At 52.4% G+C, this 18,283-nt stretch overlaps 3 protein-coding genes across 3 annotated transcripts; 2 read left to right on the top strand and 1 right to left on the bottom strand.

Annotated features, from left to right (window-relative positions):
• Positions 1–78: 78 nt before the first annotated feature.
• ACET3X_009796 (uncharacterized protein) lies at positions 79–4,380 on the top strand. Its single transcript, XM_069455950.1, has 3 exons — positions 79–669; positions 794–1,678; positions 1,729–4,380. The coding sequence occupies exons 1-3, from the start codon at positions 592–594 to the stop codon at positions 1,969–1,971; spliced, it is 1,206 nt and encodes a 401-aa protein (XP_069302629.1). The 5' UTR covers positions 79–591; the 3' UTR covers positions 1,972–4,380.
• A 237-nt stretch (positions 4,381–4,617) lies between these two features.
• Positions 4,618–7,362, top strand: ACET3X_009795 (uncharacterized protein). The gene is made up of 2 exons (XM_069455949.1): positions 4,618–7,138; positions 7,221–7,362. Exon 1 carries the CDS (start codon positions 4,968–4,970, stop codon positions 6,726–6,728), a length of 1,761 nt encoding a protein of 586 aa, XP_069302628.1. The 5' UTR covers positions 4,618–4,967; the 3' UTR covers positions 6,729–7,138; positions 7,221–7,362.
• Positions 7,363–7,760: 398 nt separating this feature from the next.
• On the bottom strand, positions 7,761–12,340 carry ACET3X_009794 (uncharacterized protein). Its single transcript, XM_069455948.1, has 4 exons — positions 11,373–12,340; positions 11,108–11,324; positions 10,304–11,053; positions 7,761–10,252 (listed from the first exon to the last, which is right to left on the bottom strand). Exons 2-4 carry the CDS (start codon positions 11,258–11,260, stop codon positions 8,864–8,866), a joined length of 2,292 nt encoding a protein of 763 aa, XP_069302627.1. The 5' UTR covers positions 11,261–11,324; positions 11,373–12,340; the 3' UTR covers positions 7,761–8,863.
• Positions 12,341–18,283: the final 5,943 nt, after the last annotated feature.

Genomic DNA, 18,283 nt, shown 5'->3' with positions numbered 1-18,283 from the left:
ACGAATCGGACCCTCGCAGTCGGCGACAGCTCCTCTACCTCGACCCTCGGCCGCGCCTAGAACACTGCGCGGCTATCCGACTGCGTTTACTGCATGCAATCACGCTGCCTGCGCTGTCATCGTCATTCTTCTAGGCCAAATCGCGCTCCTCGCCCGGCCCTCTCTACACTGGTAGACGTTGGACATCATAAGCGCCAGCCGCATAAGCTCCACTCGGGCGGCCAGCCAGCCCTACGACTGACTCTCGAGACGCCAATCCACGACAGTACCCCCGCCGCGCATTCACTCCAAACACGACGCTATCCATATCGCATCCCTAAGCCTAAACGACGGGCCCGCCGCGCATCCACCGGCCTCGCTGCCACCCAGGAGCCCCGCTGGTCCACGATACGAGGCGCCTACATCATTCCACCCCCACAATTCGCTGTCCGGAAGGCTACCTAGCTCCAAGCACGGCGTAGTTGGCCGGCGCACCAGCACACCAAAGCCTCAAACGCGCGACTTGGACGGGGGGAACTGCATCCTGAACGGCCATATTCACGCCCATGCAGCGCTCGCTGCCCTCCCAGGCCTGCGCTGCGAGAAACGAACATGTCGGCCTTCGTTCGCGTCTCAGGACCGCCAAACAGTAACTTTCTGGTTGGCTATCCAGGCATATCAGCAACACTCGTACGTGCCTCTACTCTCCTTCTGTCTTGATTGGATGTCCTGCGCTCCATACACCTCACCTCGAGTCGCCGTATGGCCCACTCTCCTTCAGCAAGGGTACTGGGCTAATGCTGACACACCACAGCCTCGCATAGAAGGCAAGGTCGAGATACGGCCACTCATTGGAGTATCGGCGCCTGTCAATGTCTCTCTCGTCACCATCGCATTGCACCGGCGCGAAACAATACACCCGTCGGCCGACTCGGTTACTAAGAAGCACCTGGCAGCCCCGCGCAAAGAGATCACCGACATTGTTGGCAAGGAAATGCTCCTATATCGATGTTCGCCTGGAAGAGAACATGAGAGCATACTCTGCATGGACCTCCCGTTCGTCATCTTCATACCCTATGGGCGTGGTGGAGAGGAAGTAGCGAGGAGGGTACCGCCTGCGAGTCTACAACTACCTAGTCGGACAGCCGAGACCTTCTACGAACTCGTCGTGACAGTGCAACAAGGCCCTCAAGAACAGAAAAAGTATCCTTTCGCAGTACCAATACAACGCTACGATACCCTCTCAACATTTGGCATGTACAATCGACCAGAGAGCGCCGAACGAGTAACGGACCACCTGGTCACTCTTGGAATCAGCCTGCCGAGATGGAGTTACGGGCCAATGGATCCAGTCTCAGTATACATCAAACTGAGCCCCAACCCGGACTGGCTGAGCAAGGCAAAGAAGGTTACGATACAGAAGATTACTGTTGGGATTGACGAGGAGATCATCTTCAATCACGAGGGAGACGAACCGACTCGCAAGGTCAAAACATTGGCAAAAACACAGCAGCAGGTCGGCGTGAAGATGCCCGAGGCAGGTTACTTCACCAACCTTGGGCTGGTCTTTCCTGCAAAAGATTTACGAGACAACGCAGGTGTCATACCGAGAGGGCAGAAGGAATTCCCCATGTATGCCGTCACTGGATTCACGACAACTGGTACTCTATACAAAATAGAGTATTACCTCACAGTCAAGGTAGGCCGGAACCGGAACTACATGTTGTGAATTTTGCTGACTGAAAGTAGGCACAAATGTCGTCAGCAAGGGATATTCTTCTCCGTCAGCCCATTGTCGTTTGCCCATTTGACCATGCTGGCTGCAAAGAGGAAATGGAGGCTATTGAACAGGCAGCCAAGGACGCCGCACACGTCTCACCTGATAACCCCATGTTACCCGCCAGTACCATCATTCGAGCCAATGATCCAGAAGGCTTGCGCGCACTCGGAATTGCAATTGTGGGAGGCGTGCGGAAACCGCTCATTGAGTGAGGCCTCGGCCACGCAGAAGAGTTGAAGAATTCGACGGATGCGATTTTCCATGTGAAGAACAGTTGTGTTGGACGATCTGCATGTTTTGGCTCGGCCAAAGGAAGAATGAGCCGGATTCGAGCAACATAATCAGTTGGACTGAAGCTGCCGATGGTCAGTTAGACGATGAGGACTGCGTACTCGCACTACTTTCCACACAATGCCCTGGATTGCACAAAACAGGCGCAAGATCGATCACGCAGCCAGCGGAGCCCGGAGTCATTTCGAAGCTGCCATCTGCAGTACGCGTTGAATCTGTTTGAAGACAAAAGGCGCAAGGTCATTATACCCAGTGAGCTTGTGCATTGTATAAGGGGAGCATTTTCTTGGCTTTTACTGGCGTTACACGGAGGGGACGATGGGACGGCCGCGTGTTGTTCAGTTCATGATACCTTCGAGTCGTTCATTCCCATTATAATCATGGTTTCAAGGAAGATAGGGGAAGAACGCCTCGGCGGGTACCGAGAAGACTTGTCTTTTCTGCGAATAGCTGTATGCATGGGAGAAGGAAAGAGACGAAGGCGAGGTGAATTAAGAGCCAGAGTCGTAGTAGGTGGACTGCAACAGCTACAATGAGTTTGTTGGGAATACCACTACCATATCACTTCAACTTGAATGTGTCTCTCGAAAACACTTTCGTGGCAGCCATCCTCACTCCTCATCATCAGGCCATTGGTCCACCAAACCCTCCACGTCGCCTTCTCCTCCTATCCTCCCAACTAAAGCCGCAAGATTCATCCTAACACTATACCTCAAATACTTGGTCTCATATCTTTTCGCGTAACCCCCACCCAATCCCCCAATATCGCTCTCCCCATTGTTTGGATGATGATGCGCAAAAATCGGTGGCTGAACCGTTACACACACCCTCTCATCTCCATTCACACCTATCCCCCCACCCCCCGTCGTAGTAGTATGAGAGTTTTGGGCCTGCCTACCCATGTCAGGATCATTGCCAGCACACCACCGGCCCAACTCACTGTCGAAAATGCCATTCCACCCACTTACGCCGAATTGGTGGAGAAGGCGTCGGGCGCCGCGTTGGGAGACGGCGTAGCCAACTGTACACAGAGTCCCGCCCGTTGCTTGGTGGTAGATTCGTGTGTGGGGTGGGAATGCGGTGCCGAGGGCGTCGGGGTCACCTTGGAAGGGGTGGGCTTTCAGGTGTCGTGGAGAGGGGACCGTGGGGTCGTTGGGATGGATTAAGATGGTCGTGGTAGTACTGCGGCGATGGTTGAGGGGAAGGTGTGGACTGGGTACTGGACGTGGCATACCGGTGCCGCAATGACCGAGCCAGAGTATGTCCCATTGTGTTGGATCGCCGTAGGGTGACGCGTGGGGAGTGCTACTGTGGTAAGGTATGGCAGATAAAGGGAGGGAAGTCAGTGTGCTTGCGAGGTTTGAAGTGTCGATGATCTTGAAGGCGGTGGCTTCTGTCTCTGTATTTGTATGTGTTTCGAGTCTTTCTCTCAAAGTAGAAATCTCGTGGTCTCCTGATAGAAAGCGTGATGCGAGGGCGAATCGTTGCAGGTTTCGACGGATTCGAATGTCCCAGTCTACATCATCTTCGAGGATAAGTGCGGTGGTAAGATTTTGGTCGACTATTCTTCATGCTGTTAGTGTGTTGTCATCTCGTAGTAAAGTGTAGAGACCGTGTACCTTTGTAAAGCGTTCATATGTGTCCTCCAACTTCCTCGAATACCTGCAGAAAGCTTTCTGTTCTCTTCTGGTGGAGGATATGCCTTTTCGTTGATGCTATCGCCCGTGACGCCTTGCACGAACTCGAGTTTGATGTTTGAGGCGGCTGCTGAAAGGCTCATCGCATCGCGCCGGTCGGTACGGAAGGGGAGGTTGAGGGCTAAGATGCTTTCAAACTTTGGTTGTGTTAGCGAACAATATTGTCGGCTGGTGCTCTCCCATACCCCCAATGTAGTGTTCAGGATGTCCCTCAAGCTCTCATCTTGTACGTAGGCAAACGAATCTGCCGGTATTAAGACTTTAGACGTCTTTATGTTGAGCCATGTCCACAAAGCAACGAAGAAGACACATGTCGTCAGCAATCTAGGCGTCGAGCTCCAAGCAATCCTTCTCTTTGCAGTCTCAAATCTCGCGCTGCTCTTTGGAGACATTCGTCTTCTCAAGGTATCGATGGAACGACGTCGCACACAGGGGTAACGTAACAACAGCTTTACTGCGAAGATGTATAGGAAAACATGACGAGCAAGTACGACGCAGCGAAAAAATATGGTCAGAAGTAGGTCGAAACACTATATTCATGTTGCTCGCTTTCCAAGTTCTGAGTCCATCCTTACGACGATTTGATGGCCGGCCTGGCTGGCTAAATCAATCTGCCGAGCAGACGCACCCCGCATACTATATACTCCTATGCTCAGTGAACAACTATATTGCGTCAGCTGATGTAGCCAAGCGTGGGCATGTATTTCTGTTACACTCGACATTGGGATGCGCGAGCACGTGAGCAGCAACAGAGGTTCGCATGCAGGAGAAGTGGATACCTACCGGTAATGTGGCAACTCGCCGCGGAGGTTTGTCATCGGAATCTTTTAGAAATGCGAGCCTATCGATAGGCCGGCGCGTTGCGTGACTGCTTTCTCCGCGACATCGGGGCAAGGGATTTGGACTTTCCACGTAGTGCTGCGCTTTCCTTTCCCTCTTTCCTTCTCCATTGGGTCTTTTTCTCTTTGCTGCCTGTATAGTAGGGAGTTTGCTGTCTTCACATACATTCCTCAAGTCGCTTCGCAATAGCGCCTGTCGCCCCTCTCCCCCCCACTCGAACTCGGCGCAACATGAGCGCCATTCTTTCCGCAGACGACCTCAACGATTTCATTTCGCCGGGTGTCGCGTGTATAAAGCCTATAGAGACGCTTCCGGTGCAACAAGTAGACAACTCGGTATATTAAGTTACGCGATGTGTCAAGGGCGGCGCATTCTAACAAATGTCACAGGATCCATACGAGGTAACGACCGAAGAGAAAGCCGCTGCAGCAGAACCGCCGCCACCCGCTTCGATATCGCTTACGGATTGCCTCGCGTGCTCAGGCTGTGTAACAAGTGCCGAGGCAGTGCTAGTTTCGCTACAATCGCATACCGAGGTCCTCACGACGCTCGATACCTACCCGTCGTTGCGCGCACCATGGCTGGCACATGACGGAACGAATGGGACAACAAATGGACATACAAGTGACGGCTTGGCAAACGGCGTGAATGGAAACAATGTCCAAGGGAAGCTGTTCGTTGCCAGCGTCTCACCACAGACTCGTGCAAGTCTGGCGGCCGTCTTCAATGTTTCCGAGGTAGAGGCTGGAAACATGGTTGCGCACCTCCTCAGCGGACCCTCGGGCTTGAAGTCTGGTGGCCACCAGGGAAGCGACTTCACATGGGTCATTGACACCAATGCCATGCGCGAAGCCTGTCTCGTAGCGGCAGCAGACGAGGTTACAAGGGCTCTATCTCCCGAAGCACTCAACACAACTCCAAAGCCTGGTTCCGAGGGCGCAATAGATACCACGCCCAAAGCGCCCATTCTCACATCAGCCTGCCCTGGCTGGATATGCTACGCCGAGAAGACACACCCATACGTCCTTCCACATCTCTCGCGTCTCAAGTCGCCGCAAGCCCTTACCGGCACGTTGATCAAGTCAGTACTCAGCCAACGGTACAACGTGCCACCCTCTCAGATATGGCATCTCGCAATCATGCCATGTTTCGACAAAAAGCTCGAGGCTAGCCGTGGCGAACTCACATCGGCTGCTTGGTTGCCTGGCTATGATCAATCTCAGGACAAGATACGAGACACCGATTGCGTAATTACAGCTCGTGAGCTACTACACCTCGCGGCTGCTCGTGGTATCAATTTCGCTTCGCTTCCACGAACACCACTCTCCTGTGCCGATCGAACCCCCTTCCCAGACTCAAACATCGACGCCTTCCTATTCCCTCCTTCGCGTCGGAAGAACCAGAGCGCAGCCGCTGGGCCCTCTGGGGGATATCTACACCACATACTACAAACATACCAAGCTCAAAACCCAGGATCCTCAATATCAGTCGCACGAGGGCGGAATGCTGATGTGGTGGAATACTCGGTCGTCCGTGGCTCGGAAACGATAATCAAAGCAGCACGATTCTACGGTTTTAGAAATATCCAAAACTTGGTACGGCGACTCAAACCAGCCAAAGCCAGCAGGCTGCCGGGCGGCAAAACTGGTGTCAGCAGAAGGCCAGGTGGGGCCACAGCTGCAGGAGAGGGCGTCAAAGATTATGCTTATGTCGAGGTCATGGCGTGTCCAGGCGGATGTACAAACGGCGGTGGACAAATCAAGGTCCAGGAAGTAGAAGAAGTACGCGTTTACGAAGGGATTCAAGAAGCGAATAAAGACGCATCCGCATCGAAACCAGGCCCGAAGGAGCAAAAGGAGTGGCTCGCAAGGGTAGACGAAGCCTACTTCTCTGGTAGCGACTCGGAAGATGAGACAGATGTACAAGCAAACGGTCACGGTCTCGAACAAGATGTCGTTGATGGTATATCGAGATCACGTATGAGAGATCTCATGGCACACTGGGCTGATTTGACGAGCGTCAATCAGCAGAAGCTGATATACACATCGTACATCAAAGTTGAAAGCGACGTCGGCAAAAAGAAGCAAAGCGATATGGAACGTGTTGCTGGATTGGCTGTGACCGCTGGCGGTGGGTGGTAAAGCTTTGTTTACGAAGGAACGACAACATTAGACATGTGCATGAGCATCGGGTGGCGTTCTTTTTACACGTATAGAACCGGGGCAGGTCATGCAATAATACATTCACATCGGTTTTGGGTTTTAAAGAAAGTCATACATTTCATCGTTGATTAAGTCCACTAGATTTGGTATCCTGCAGAACGCTTGACGCTGCTCTTCCGATATCGCATGTGAAGGTATGACGTACATTCTTAACCGTAATCTTAGACATCCCGGTGCTTTCCTTTTTTTTCAGCCGGTAATATCCCCCTTTTATGCTACCAACATCGGCGCTCAAAGAAGTAGAAGAAGAAGCAAAAGTGGCGCTTACTCGCAGCCGGAACCGACGTCATTTTACGCCCTATTGGCTGTGGCTGCGGCTACATATGCAGGTGTGTATACGCAGCGGGCCGGCCCTGATGCCCCCCTTAACCCTCTACTGTACTGCGCTCATTTCCTTCTTACCACGACAAGCATTCACGCAAATCAAAACGAGAGAACACAGGCTGGACAATACAAATATATCTACACACGGACTTGGTCTGTACTTGAGCTGACAAGCATGCCGTGTTATTGGGCTGTCCGGCGCTGACGAGGATATCGCTGTATACTCAGCTGCCGTTTTTTTTTCCACCCATGTACCCAACGGGATGCTGTCCAAGTTGAGTGAAGACAATATAAGGAAGGCTTGCATGGTATATTGACGGTCTTGAGTAGGACCGACGGCGGTCTCGGAGAATCAGGGTCTGTGGTATTTATGGGACATGCTTGAAGCCCAAGCCAAGCCCAAACCTAGGCGAAGACGTGATTAGTGTTGAGTCATCGTGAACGCAAGAAGGGTTCATGGCTGCGGCGACAACGCGGGTGATGCGTTATCCAGTCGAGTTGACGCAATATCATTGCGTGTTCTGCTGCGAAAGCACGTACTTCTTGCCGTCGAAGCGGCTCAATACACAAGGTATGGCTGGCACGTATGTTGAGGACAGGATGATATATGGTATTTGCAGTCTGGTGCCGCAATAGGCGCAGGCAAGCGAGCAGCGTTCATTGATGATGAGAGTAGCTAACTAATGTTACATATGAGATATGCGTTCGGTCCAGCCAGAACCGACGGTCTGCAGTAAGAAAACAGAATCCAGGTGGTATCAAACTCCTTCCCATGAGCCGTATGCGAGAGACACGAGGCAAGAAAAATACAATGACCAGCCATCCCGGGCTATATGTCCTATTACATATTACAACAGTTGGTACGAAGGGGTTTGAAAAAGACAAGATGGAGTACGCAAGGAGAGTGCAGGTAAAAAAGGTACGCAAGGAGAGTTGAAACAGGGCCAGTTGATCGCTCAAAAACTATTCTACCCACCTCCCATGTACCAAGTTTTATCCCAAGAAAACAAGGTTACCTCCCTCGATCCTCCCTTCCCTTTTAATCAACAAGGATATATGTAGTAACAATACTGGTGACGGTATGATGTGGTCGCCAAATGCTCAAACTGGGGGTATCCGCCGACGAGATGAAGCACATAAAGGAAACTCGGTCTAGTATAGTACGGGATAGCGCCAGCAAGACGCGCCAAAAAAATCCGAAACAGAAGCAAGGTGTACACAGGGTGCCCCCAAACACGGACAATCCCTGTAGTAGACCCAAGTAACTTGCTGACAAGGTATCGACGATTTCCCGCGAAATGAACAGACGATAATCTCGTGTCGATCCGCCACAAGTATAATGTAAGATGCCGCCCGAGATATTGTCTCAGTAAAAAGGAAATATGTGGTGGTGGTACAGAGCGAATGTGGAGCTGATATTGGAAACGACAACGTTAACGTTGTGAAATGGTAAAACGATGGTGGTGGCGCAAAAGGACAATGGGGTGTGTTACAACGCCAATGATACCGTCCTAAAGAATGCGCTTTGCTTTTGAGGGCTTTGCAGCGCGTAGCGTCTGTGTCTATCTTTCTGTAATCGTGCACCGTTCCAGACGGGAGAGCTCAATGTCGTACGGTCGTATAGGAAGCGACAATGAGCGGGTGCGGTGACCCAAATTACAATTATATGGATGGAAGAGCATGCAGCGAAGGCAAGGCGAAAAGAAGTATGGGTCCCGCGATGTTGGATATCATCGGTGTCGGGTTTGAGCTGCCATAAGGCTAGCAGCCACACTTGACGCCCAGTCTGAACCGTCGTCAGGCGGTGTCGGCCACTTGGAAACAGATTGCTCGTTCTTGCTCTGATGCTGGGAAATGTCCATAGGCTTGCTCGGTGTCATGTAGTCAGATTGTCCGAACCCCACACTGTTGCGGTTCTGTGATGGGGATGGAGTCGGGTAGGACACCGCGGGTCGCGGACCTTGGGGTTTCGGTTGGTCCAGTTTCTTTGCAGCCTTTGTTGCAGATGCAAGAACTTCGCTGAGCAGCTCTTCTTCTTCGTTGGGAACCTCGTACTGATTTGACGGGTTAGATTTGTTCTGGAGCGCTCGTCGTGTCCTAGAGGAGATTGGTGCATTGGGTCCATTCTCTGAGTTGCGGGGCTCGGGGCCGTGAGGTACTGAGTGGTGGCGCTTGAGCATCGGGTTAGTTGCGACACGAGAGCTCCTAGTTGAGGCGGTCTGTTGGGAGTGCGCCTCCACACTGTCTCTGACATGCTGCAGTGCCTTGTCTAGCTCCGAGAAGTCGGATGTGGAAGCTGATTGGGCGCCTTGTGATTGATCCATGATCAATGACTGCCTGGCGCTAGTGGCCGCCCATGGAGCACATCCAGCGTTGGCCTCGATATCCTCCGAGTTTGGCGACATGGGTGTCTGATAACGACCTGAGAGGCGTCGAGCGCGCTTGCGTAGGTGCGAGAAGAACCCCTCTTTCTGGCCGTTGACAGGAGAAGTCACGTCGGACTGTCCGTTCAGGGCTCTCTCGGCTTCTTGGCGGTGCACATCTGCATAGTGGTTGCCGTGTGAGTTGACAGAGAGCTGACGTCCGACCTTGCTTGCGGCCGTGGCTTGTGCAGTGACTTCGGCCGAAAGGGGTGAGATTGGCTTGATGGAAGGCAAGATTGGGATAGGCGCGCCATTGTTGGAAACCCCGTTTGTCCACGTAGCTCGCTTAGTGGCAGCAGGGCGCTGCTTAGTTGACCCACTTACATCAGAATTCGCGTGAGCCGGAGATGGGCGAGGTGACAAGGGTTGCTGTGTGGTGTGTTGTGGGACTGCTGGGGCACTCTCACGAGCGACCAGTGATCGACGGAGCCATGAAGAGGTCTTGGATGTGAGTTTGGGTGATGCATCTGGCGAGTCCTTGCCAGAGATTTCAGATCCTTTCCGACCCAACAATCGAGATGAGGAGGACTTGAGGCGTAGGGGATCAACGGCGTCTTGGAAATACTCATGGTCAAGGGCTTGTCGAGAAGTAGGCCTTGCACGGGGGTCCCATAGCAAGCACCATGTGACGAATTGTGCCAAGCTAGCAGGCCACTGTGTTGATGGCAGAATGGTGTCTATCGAGTGCGGGGCCATCTAAGCTGATTGTTAGCTGCAATCGTACATGAAGAACTTCGAATGACATACCTTGGGGAATGAGAAGCCCAGCTTCTGCGCTAACCTAACACCCTCTTTCCACTCACCACCACCAACACGTTGGCCGTGCTTGTTGACCCAACCGCCAGGGCTGCCCATGATTTCGCACACTCTCCAAACTTGGTCAACCTCGTTTCCACCAGGGAAGAGGGGCTTCAGGGTCGCGATCTCGACGGCCATAGCACCCACTGCCCAGATGTCAACGGGTGCTGAGTATTGGCCAGCACGTAGGAGCACTTCAGGCGCACGGTACCAGCGGGTAGAAACATAGGTGGTGTATGGAAGCTTGGAGTGTGTCTCCCTTGCTAGACCGAAATCGGCGATCTTGATCGTGTAGGCTGGGGGAGTTGAAGGGGGAGTCATCATTGCTGAGTACCGTCGGAAAGGGTGCGATGTGTCGTTTTGCTGCGATGTTGAGACAAGGATGTTCTCTGGCTTGATGTCACGGTGGAAGAACTCGCGATCGTGAATGTGCTCCAGTCCAGACATTATCTGGAACAGAATGCTCTTCACACTGTGCGCGTCCATTGGCTTGTGGTCCCGTGCCTTCATGAGCTGGTACAGATTGCCGTCCATGAATTCCATGGCAATGTGAAGCCTTCGGCTGTAAGGGTCTAGGAAGATGTCCAGGGCTGGTACCAGATGAGGATGTGGCGGTAGTGATCTGAGGAAGATGACTTCACGCAGCTCGAGACAGCTCGAGAAGGAGTCGAAAGTCTTCTTCATGGTCTTGATCGCGACCTATGACGCGTCAGTTGACTCGATATCTTGGCTTCTGTGTTACGTTGTACATACCAGAGTACCACGACGAGCGATGTGAGATCCCGCAGTTCGAACGCGTGCAAGCGCGACGCTGCCGAAGCTGCCGTCACCAATCTCCTTCATCACCTCATACCTCTCCTCAAGCGAGGCCCAGCCATGTGGCTGTGCTTGTGACTCGGGATGCATGTTGATGTGAATGTGCCCTTTTGTGCTGAAGACCTGTTATAGCAGATACTTCGAATGGGAAGGACTGTACACGTTTAGAAATGGGTGATGACCAACGACGGACTGAACAAACCTATTATGAAGTCCTTGGACGATGATGCTCGATGCTCGAGGAGGCTTTAGTTCATCTCATGTGATGGTTGGAGTTGCAGCAGGTAATGTTGATTCTTGGACGTCTTGGGGGTGTGTCGTAGAGTTGAGGGGGAGGGGGAGTTCAGTGCGTATCGAGGGCTTGAGATGCGATAGGAGCGTGTTGTAAGGGTCCAGGTTGATGCAGGTGCGGGAATGTCGAGAAAATGAGAGACGACGGTTGGGAGGGCGTGTGGAGACAAGCCCAGGACCACGGTAGACGGGTAGTATTCCGCAGGTTAGGATGTTCTAGTGAGGTTGAAAGAGGAATGACTATGTGACCATAGCGCAAGTAAGTTAATGATCGGGCTGGGAGATTTGAGCGTGCCTGTGCGCTCGGGGGAGTAGGGATGTGGACTTCCGAATCGCAGGTGAGGGAGGTGAAAGTTGGCAAGGTCCAGTGATTCGGCTTGGGGCACCAGCAGACGGAGCGGTCTAGCGGGAGCAAGATGTGATGGAGGCCAGAGCCACACGAACGAAAACACGCCGGCTGAGGGAGGCTGCTGTGATTGATGGACGGCGCGTGTAATGAGAGACAGCAAGGGGTGCGGTACGGGGGCTTTGCACGAGTCGCCAGGCCAGACCAAGAGATTAGAGTGGAAGCGGCGCTCGGGGAGCGTTGTGAGTCGTAATAATGAAGATCGGGCGGCCCAGACGGGACAAGTGCGGTCAAAGGGCCAGCAGTCGGCCTGTTGCTATGGTGAGAGCGGTCGCTGCTGCGTGCGTTGGCACAGGCGGCAGATGGGCGGAGAGAGTACGCGACGGGTTAGTAGTCGACGAGCGAAACACAATTCATGCGCCGCGAGACTGGTGGGGGGAGCGTGTGGATTTGTGAAGCGGTCAGCGCAGGAAGCATGGCGACGCGATTGTTTTTGGGGGAGATGCGAGTGTGGCGCTTTGGGGGGGAGGGGGGTGGAGTGAATAGGCGCGAAATGAAGACGGGGGCTGACAGACCAGGCTCGGGGCGAGTGTGGTGAAGGGCGGCGCGAAGGTGGTTCCAAGCTTAGCAGGAAGGGGCGGTTCGGCTGACCGAAGCAGCCTAGCGCCCAATATTGGGCATATCTCATGGCACAAATCGTTGCAAGATGTTTTTTATCGTCTCCTTTCATTGGGCCCCCTGCCCTCACTTTTGCGGCCATTTGCACTTTATCCTCCCCCACGTGACGCAATGTGCATCGCCGTGCCACTTTTGTCGTGCGCGCATACATGTGCATTAGCCATGCACGCGTCTTATGTACGGCCACGACTAATTTACCGCGCAACAGAGAGACATAGCCTCACCTGTGTACAGCGCACACACTCCCCTCACCGCAAAGCCACGCTTAGAATATACTCTGTGCAAGTCGCTGCCCTCCCCCGCCTTTGGCCTCTGCGTGCCTGCACCTCATCTCTGTTGCACATGCTGCAGCCATCCTTCGATCGCAATACAACGTCAGGAACGTCACAGGCACAAGCAAGCATCAAGCTGTCATTTCGCTGCGGCCCACGTTTCCACCCCTTTCATCCTCGCTCCGGCGCCGGTTCCTGATTTGTGGCAGGTTCCTGGATGGCCGTCATGCAGCCTTATTCCATTGGCCTTCAGGGGCCTAGCGGCTGCCCTCATTGGCTGCGTCCGCCATGGGCTCCCGTCAACGTGGTTGTGCTGTCGAGGCGTGCCTCTAGTCTTCCCGCGGCAGTCCGGAACCACGACGGCGAGATAGACCGTCAAGCTCATCCCCTGCTTGAGTCAGTAGCGTAGTGAAAGGACCGTCCTTGATGCGCCCATGGTGTGCTCCTCCAGCACCATGGGATGAGCATGTGCGTCGCGCGCGGAGACGACCTCCAAAGCAGCGAAACGACAGAGGATTTCTCCCCACTGCCTCACATGTCATCATCGATAAACTGTCACCTCAAGCGTCTTCGAGAAGCTGCAGGGCACGGCGCGTTGTGGAGAGTCCGACGCGTCGTGTAACCTCCTGTGATCGACGAAACGGCAGCGAGCGCAAGTCCCAACTCTATTTTGTACGGGAACCTTTGCAGAGGTGCGGCAAAGTTGCTTTTGCCCATCAATAGACCGAACCTCTTTGGAGAGAGTTTGCATGAATAATTCAGACTTTGGACGGACACTTTGAGCTGGCCGCTCCCTCCCGACGCGCGCAATTCCGTCGTTCTTGCTGTCAGTCCCTGCGCTATGAGCGACGGGCCCTGAGTGACAATGGAACTGCTGTCCATGCGCACTCGACGATGGTTTCGTCTTGCTCAGGGCGAGCTGTTGGCGCTAGGGAGTATCAAGATTTACTCCGGGGCCCTCATTCTTCCAGAATCTTTCTCCCGTGTTGGGGGCATGTCACAGGCTGTCCGTGTAGATTGCCGGCCCACCCTGAATGCTGCCTGATGGGTATAGAATCTCCGACACGAGCTCTTTTCTCTCTTTCCGAATTTTCACCACGATCGGCCAGCGGCTGTCACCAGAGAGACGTACGACCAATACTGACTAACATGCTTTATTGATGACCATCTTTTTCTCTATTCAACCCAACGAGGATTGTTCGTGCTAGAATCACCAGGACAACAGTGAACATCGATGTCATCTGGCAACCTCCGTGTTATGAGTGTGCATTCAGGCAGTTTGTGAAATTTCAACATCCAGCCAATCGTGCATCTATTCTAGTAACCCGACCAACTTACACTAGAGATGAGTACAGTGCAATGCAAGTCATCTTCCGTACCGGATGTGGTGCGCACCACCGAGCTGTCCTCTTCCTGAAAACCACATTCGTTTTTTCCTCCGCTTCGGTAGGGTCTACCAACGCTTATCGTTCTTTCGGCCCTCCCGAGCAACACGAGCTGCAACAACAGCCGGGGCGTCAGAGAATCCACGCGACACAGCACAAGCATAGAGCAAAGTCCAACACGCGGCAACCCGTGTCTGCTTGCGTCACTCTTAACGAACGTTGTGTCTTTGTGCTTCGTCAAGAAAACCGGTTCTGGTGGCTGCGCACTCAATCCGAAAGACCTAATTCCTGAGCCCGTTCTGCGACACCGAGTTGGCCAAAACAACGGGTGCTGACGCAGGAGAGAGCTGAGAGTGATCTGTTGTCATCGCTCGATCACGGCAAACTTGCTTTATTTCCAGTACCATGTTTCTATGACAAAAGCATGTCTGGCCACAGAAGAAGTAAGGAGCCAAACGTTGGAGAAGCAACGCGTTAGCGGGACAGTGGCTCAGCCTCGAGCCACCAGTTCTTCCGATCACGATGGAGCATCCCGTCGCAGCTTCAGCTTCCTATCGTGGCGCCGTCGCTGCTGCACGACTACGTAGGCGGTACCAAGCTCTGAAGTCAAGTTGCATTTGTCTTTATTGACACTGGAAGTTGAAACAGCCACTCGTGTTTCGCAACATCGCAGCTGCCTAGATCCTATACCACGGTACGTCAGCTCCTCAGCTGACAATGACGGTCCTCGGCGAATATCAAATCGAACGAGCCATAGCGCCTGGCGCTGCACATGTATCGCCGATTTCATCAATCATGCCATCTCAGGGTCTCGAGGTCTTTGTACCGTACGGATCATTGTGTACTCCCCGCTCTCCGAATATCTTATCGGTATCTCCCATCCAACGTCAGCTGAACAGCTCCGCAGGGCTTCGGCCCGAAGCATGTGTGTTAATCATCTGCACCTGCCCGTGGACTACTGTTATAACGATAGCAAATTTTCCCTATGGTACGTGGACCTAGTGTTTACGTGAGCTGAGCAATATATGGTCTGTGTACAGTGGAACTACCGATATATCCCCCGCAAACGTCTGCATGTCACCTGCATTGCATTGTATCAATCTGCAAATCCAGCCTCGCCGGATTTATCTGATAGTTCACACCGCAGAGGCCATAGTTCATATGGCCGTGATTGACTGCCCGTTGTGCATACTGCCCGTTGTGCATACTGCCTCGGTCTCGTGTCATGCCATGTCATCCATGCCCCACCCGATCAATACAGCTACCGCACCACGACACCAATGAACACTCTTACTCAGCTTCTTACCCCAACATCTCAATCATCCAGCTCGATCAATACATGCAAGTCTTAGTCGTGCCTCTAGACGCGAGACGCCACAGATCATGAAAACCCCACATGATATGCACCACGTCATCCCACACCAATACTCTTGAGTGTCAGACTATACTCGTTTCTCGATAAGACAACACAGTACAGCTCATCACAACACGAGACAGCGTAGCATATACTTTCATTGATGCCGAATCAAGCCTTGCTCAAGAAATCATCTGATTAAGCGATAGACAGTCTTTGCAAGCAAAATCGAATGGTGATAAGCAAACCGATCTACACTCCGCAAAACTGTTGTGACTCAGCCTGAGCTTCCCCCACTCACAATGCAAACTGAAGAGAATCTTGGTTGCTCGGGAGATATACAGATACTACTGCAAGCAAGATGGACAAAGGCAAAATGGGTACCTGCAGCTAAGCCTCTCTTGCATTTGACAGCAGCGGACATCCTGTCCTTGACCGCCATTTCATGCAGGTGCGCGTCTAGACGCGAGCCAGGCCAAATGGGGTCTGCATAGGCGCACGCAAGACCCAAGATGCTGGAATCTGCCGGTACAGGGAGTCTTGTCTCGGGGATCTGGCGGGTGCGGGTTCGTGAACATGTTGATACACCGGATGGCTTTGCGGTGAGAAGAGCGGTCACGGTGGGCGATAGGATCTATGCACTCAAACAAGGATGATCAATTCAACAGCATACTGATCTAATAATTGCGCAATCAAGGAATCAAATGTAACATAACGTATGAATGCATTACTATATACACTATTGCCATCGCGAATCTGCTCAAGGATAACCAACAAGACCAAATCACTGTACTTGGTTAGCAAGCCATCTCAACCAATGTGTACGATCAAACGACGACAATAAGGTGTAGGGATCAGTTCTCCAAGGTGATTGTATCTTCAATGTAATTAAGAAAGAACACAGCGAAATCATGTTGTTCATCATACAAAGGGTGGTGTGTGGTGTGCGCGATGGGTGAGATTGAACTTACCAAAAGGTGCAGAATGGCAGACCTAGCAGAATCGGAGTAGAAACTGTGGTCAGGATGTCAGCATTTGTCCACTGAGACATGCGACATCCGTGGTGGATGAAAAAGTACGAGTCCATCAAGAATCAGCCTGGTGTGTGTTAGTCGATGTTCTCAAAAGAGAACTGTAGATTCTGACATACCTCATTAAATCAGATTTTGTGGTAGTGATCAGTACGACGGACGCTCGTTACAACGCCGCCGCTCACACAGTGTGAATATCAAAAGAATCATCATTGGAATGATGGACCGTCTACTGGAGAAAAAGAGCTTGTCATACCTGCGAGGCCTGTCAGTTGAACAGTCCGCAAGAACGCAGTGCAAAATGTGGTGTGTGACGGCAATCAGAGATGCTGTTATCAACAAGTAAAGCCCCTTCCGAACACCCACAGGTTTGTACGCCTGCTTTTGATGGATGCCGGTCAAGGCATACGTTTTGTCCGCCCGACGCATCAAGGTATCATCAGAAAGCCAGGAGTGTTCGCTGGGAGGAAGGTTCGCAAGGGTAGGAGTATGTACCTGCAAGGACCAGAGTTAGCACTTGGATCGCGAAAAACATCTTGAAAGATTGCGGTAGGGTTGAGCAGTGTCAGACAAGGCTGAAACTAAAAGCAAGGGTGTCGACATTGTATATTCAGGTCGAGGAATGCCTTTCCGTGTCGTGTTTTCATCACTCTGCGGGTGGTGGGATGAGGAGGTTGGAGATGTCTTACCTTTAGAGAATTTGTGCAAAAACGAGGAAACTGCTGGCGCTGGTGACTGCGATACTAGAGCATTGTCAGCAACTATTCAGACTAGACATATTGGTAATGCTGCTGCGCTTGGTTGCATCATTGTAATTCTAGAGTTGTGTAGTCCTTCACGGTGCTGTAGGATTTGGATTGTTCGTATGTGATAATCTTCTGCAGGAGTCGCGGGGACGGAAAAAGCTTACCTGAGATGTAAAGCATACGCGCTCTTTGCGTTAGTGTTGATCAAGATGAGTGGTAGGAGGCGCGCATAATGAAGCGCGTTGCGATGTTGGTGATGAGAGTGATGTCTGGAGTGGTTTTGAGCTCCAGAAATTTTAGCTTGCTCCGGCGCCGAGCCTCCGTAGCGCCGCTTATGTAACCAGCTCCAAACCCAGTTTCCTGCCCGTCCCGCAGCGCGATGCATGTTTGGAACAATTGTTGGCGACGCACCAAGCCTGTGTTTTGATTCTTCTATGTCTCCCATGGCTCCGCGTCTACTACCATGTCAGTAGCTTCATTGGGGACGATTTTGCGCCTATATCGTGAAGACAATGAATCACAGTCCAAGAATAGCCTACGGTTCAAAGACCAGCTTCCTCAACATAGACATTTTTCCACCCTTCTGGCCTTGCGAGATTTGCACGGTCGAATAATCGCACCCGCCAGCCATTCGTACCGTATGCCACATCATCTATGTTGGTCGCAAAATTTGTTGGCCGCGTTTATGACTCGGCACCAGCTACCAAAGGCAGCTCACAATGAGCGGCGCAGTGGCTCGTGTGTGCCGTCTTCGATGCGCTGCTATAACCCTAGGCCCACGGAAGTAGCAATTCAAGAGATATATATGCGGACTGGCGCTTCAGCCTTCTGAAGAGGCCGGACGCGGTGAAATTTCTCAACAGTTGCAGCAGCTAGTGGTCCTCGCTTCCTGTGGGTGTTCGGGTGACCTCTGCCTTTTGCCAGGTCTCAGCCTTGCGACTTGTTCTGGTGATATACAAATCCAAGTCCTGAATCGAGCTGGGGAACAACACTTGACAATCGTTGCTGAT

This window comes from Alternaria dauci, chromosome 10, assembly GCF_042100115.1.
Source record: "Alternaria dauci strain A2016 chromosome 10, whole genome shotgun sequence".
NCBI lineage: Eukaryota > Fungi > Ascomycota > Dothideomycetes > Pleosporales > Pleosporaceae > Alternaria > Alternaria dauci.
The sequence above is the reverse complement of the archived record's forward strand: the minus strand, read 5'-3'. Positions and strand labels throughout refer to the sequence as shown.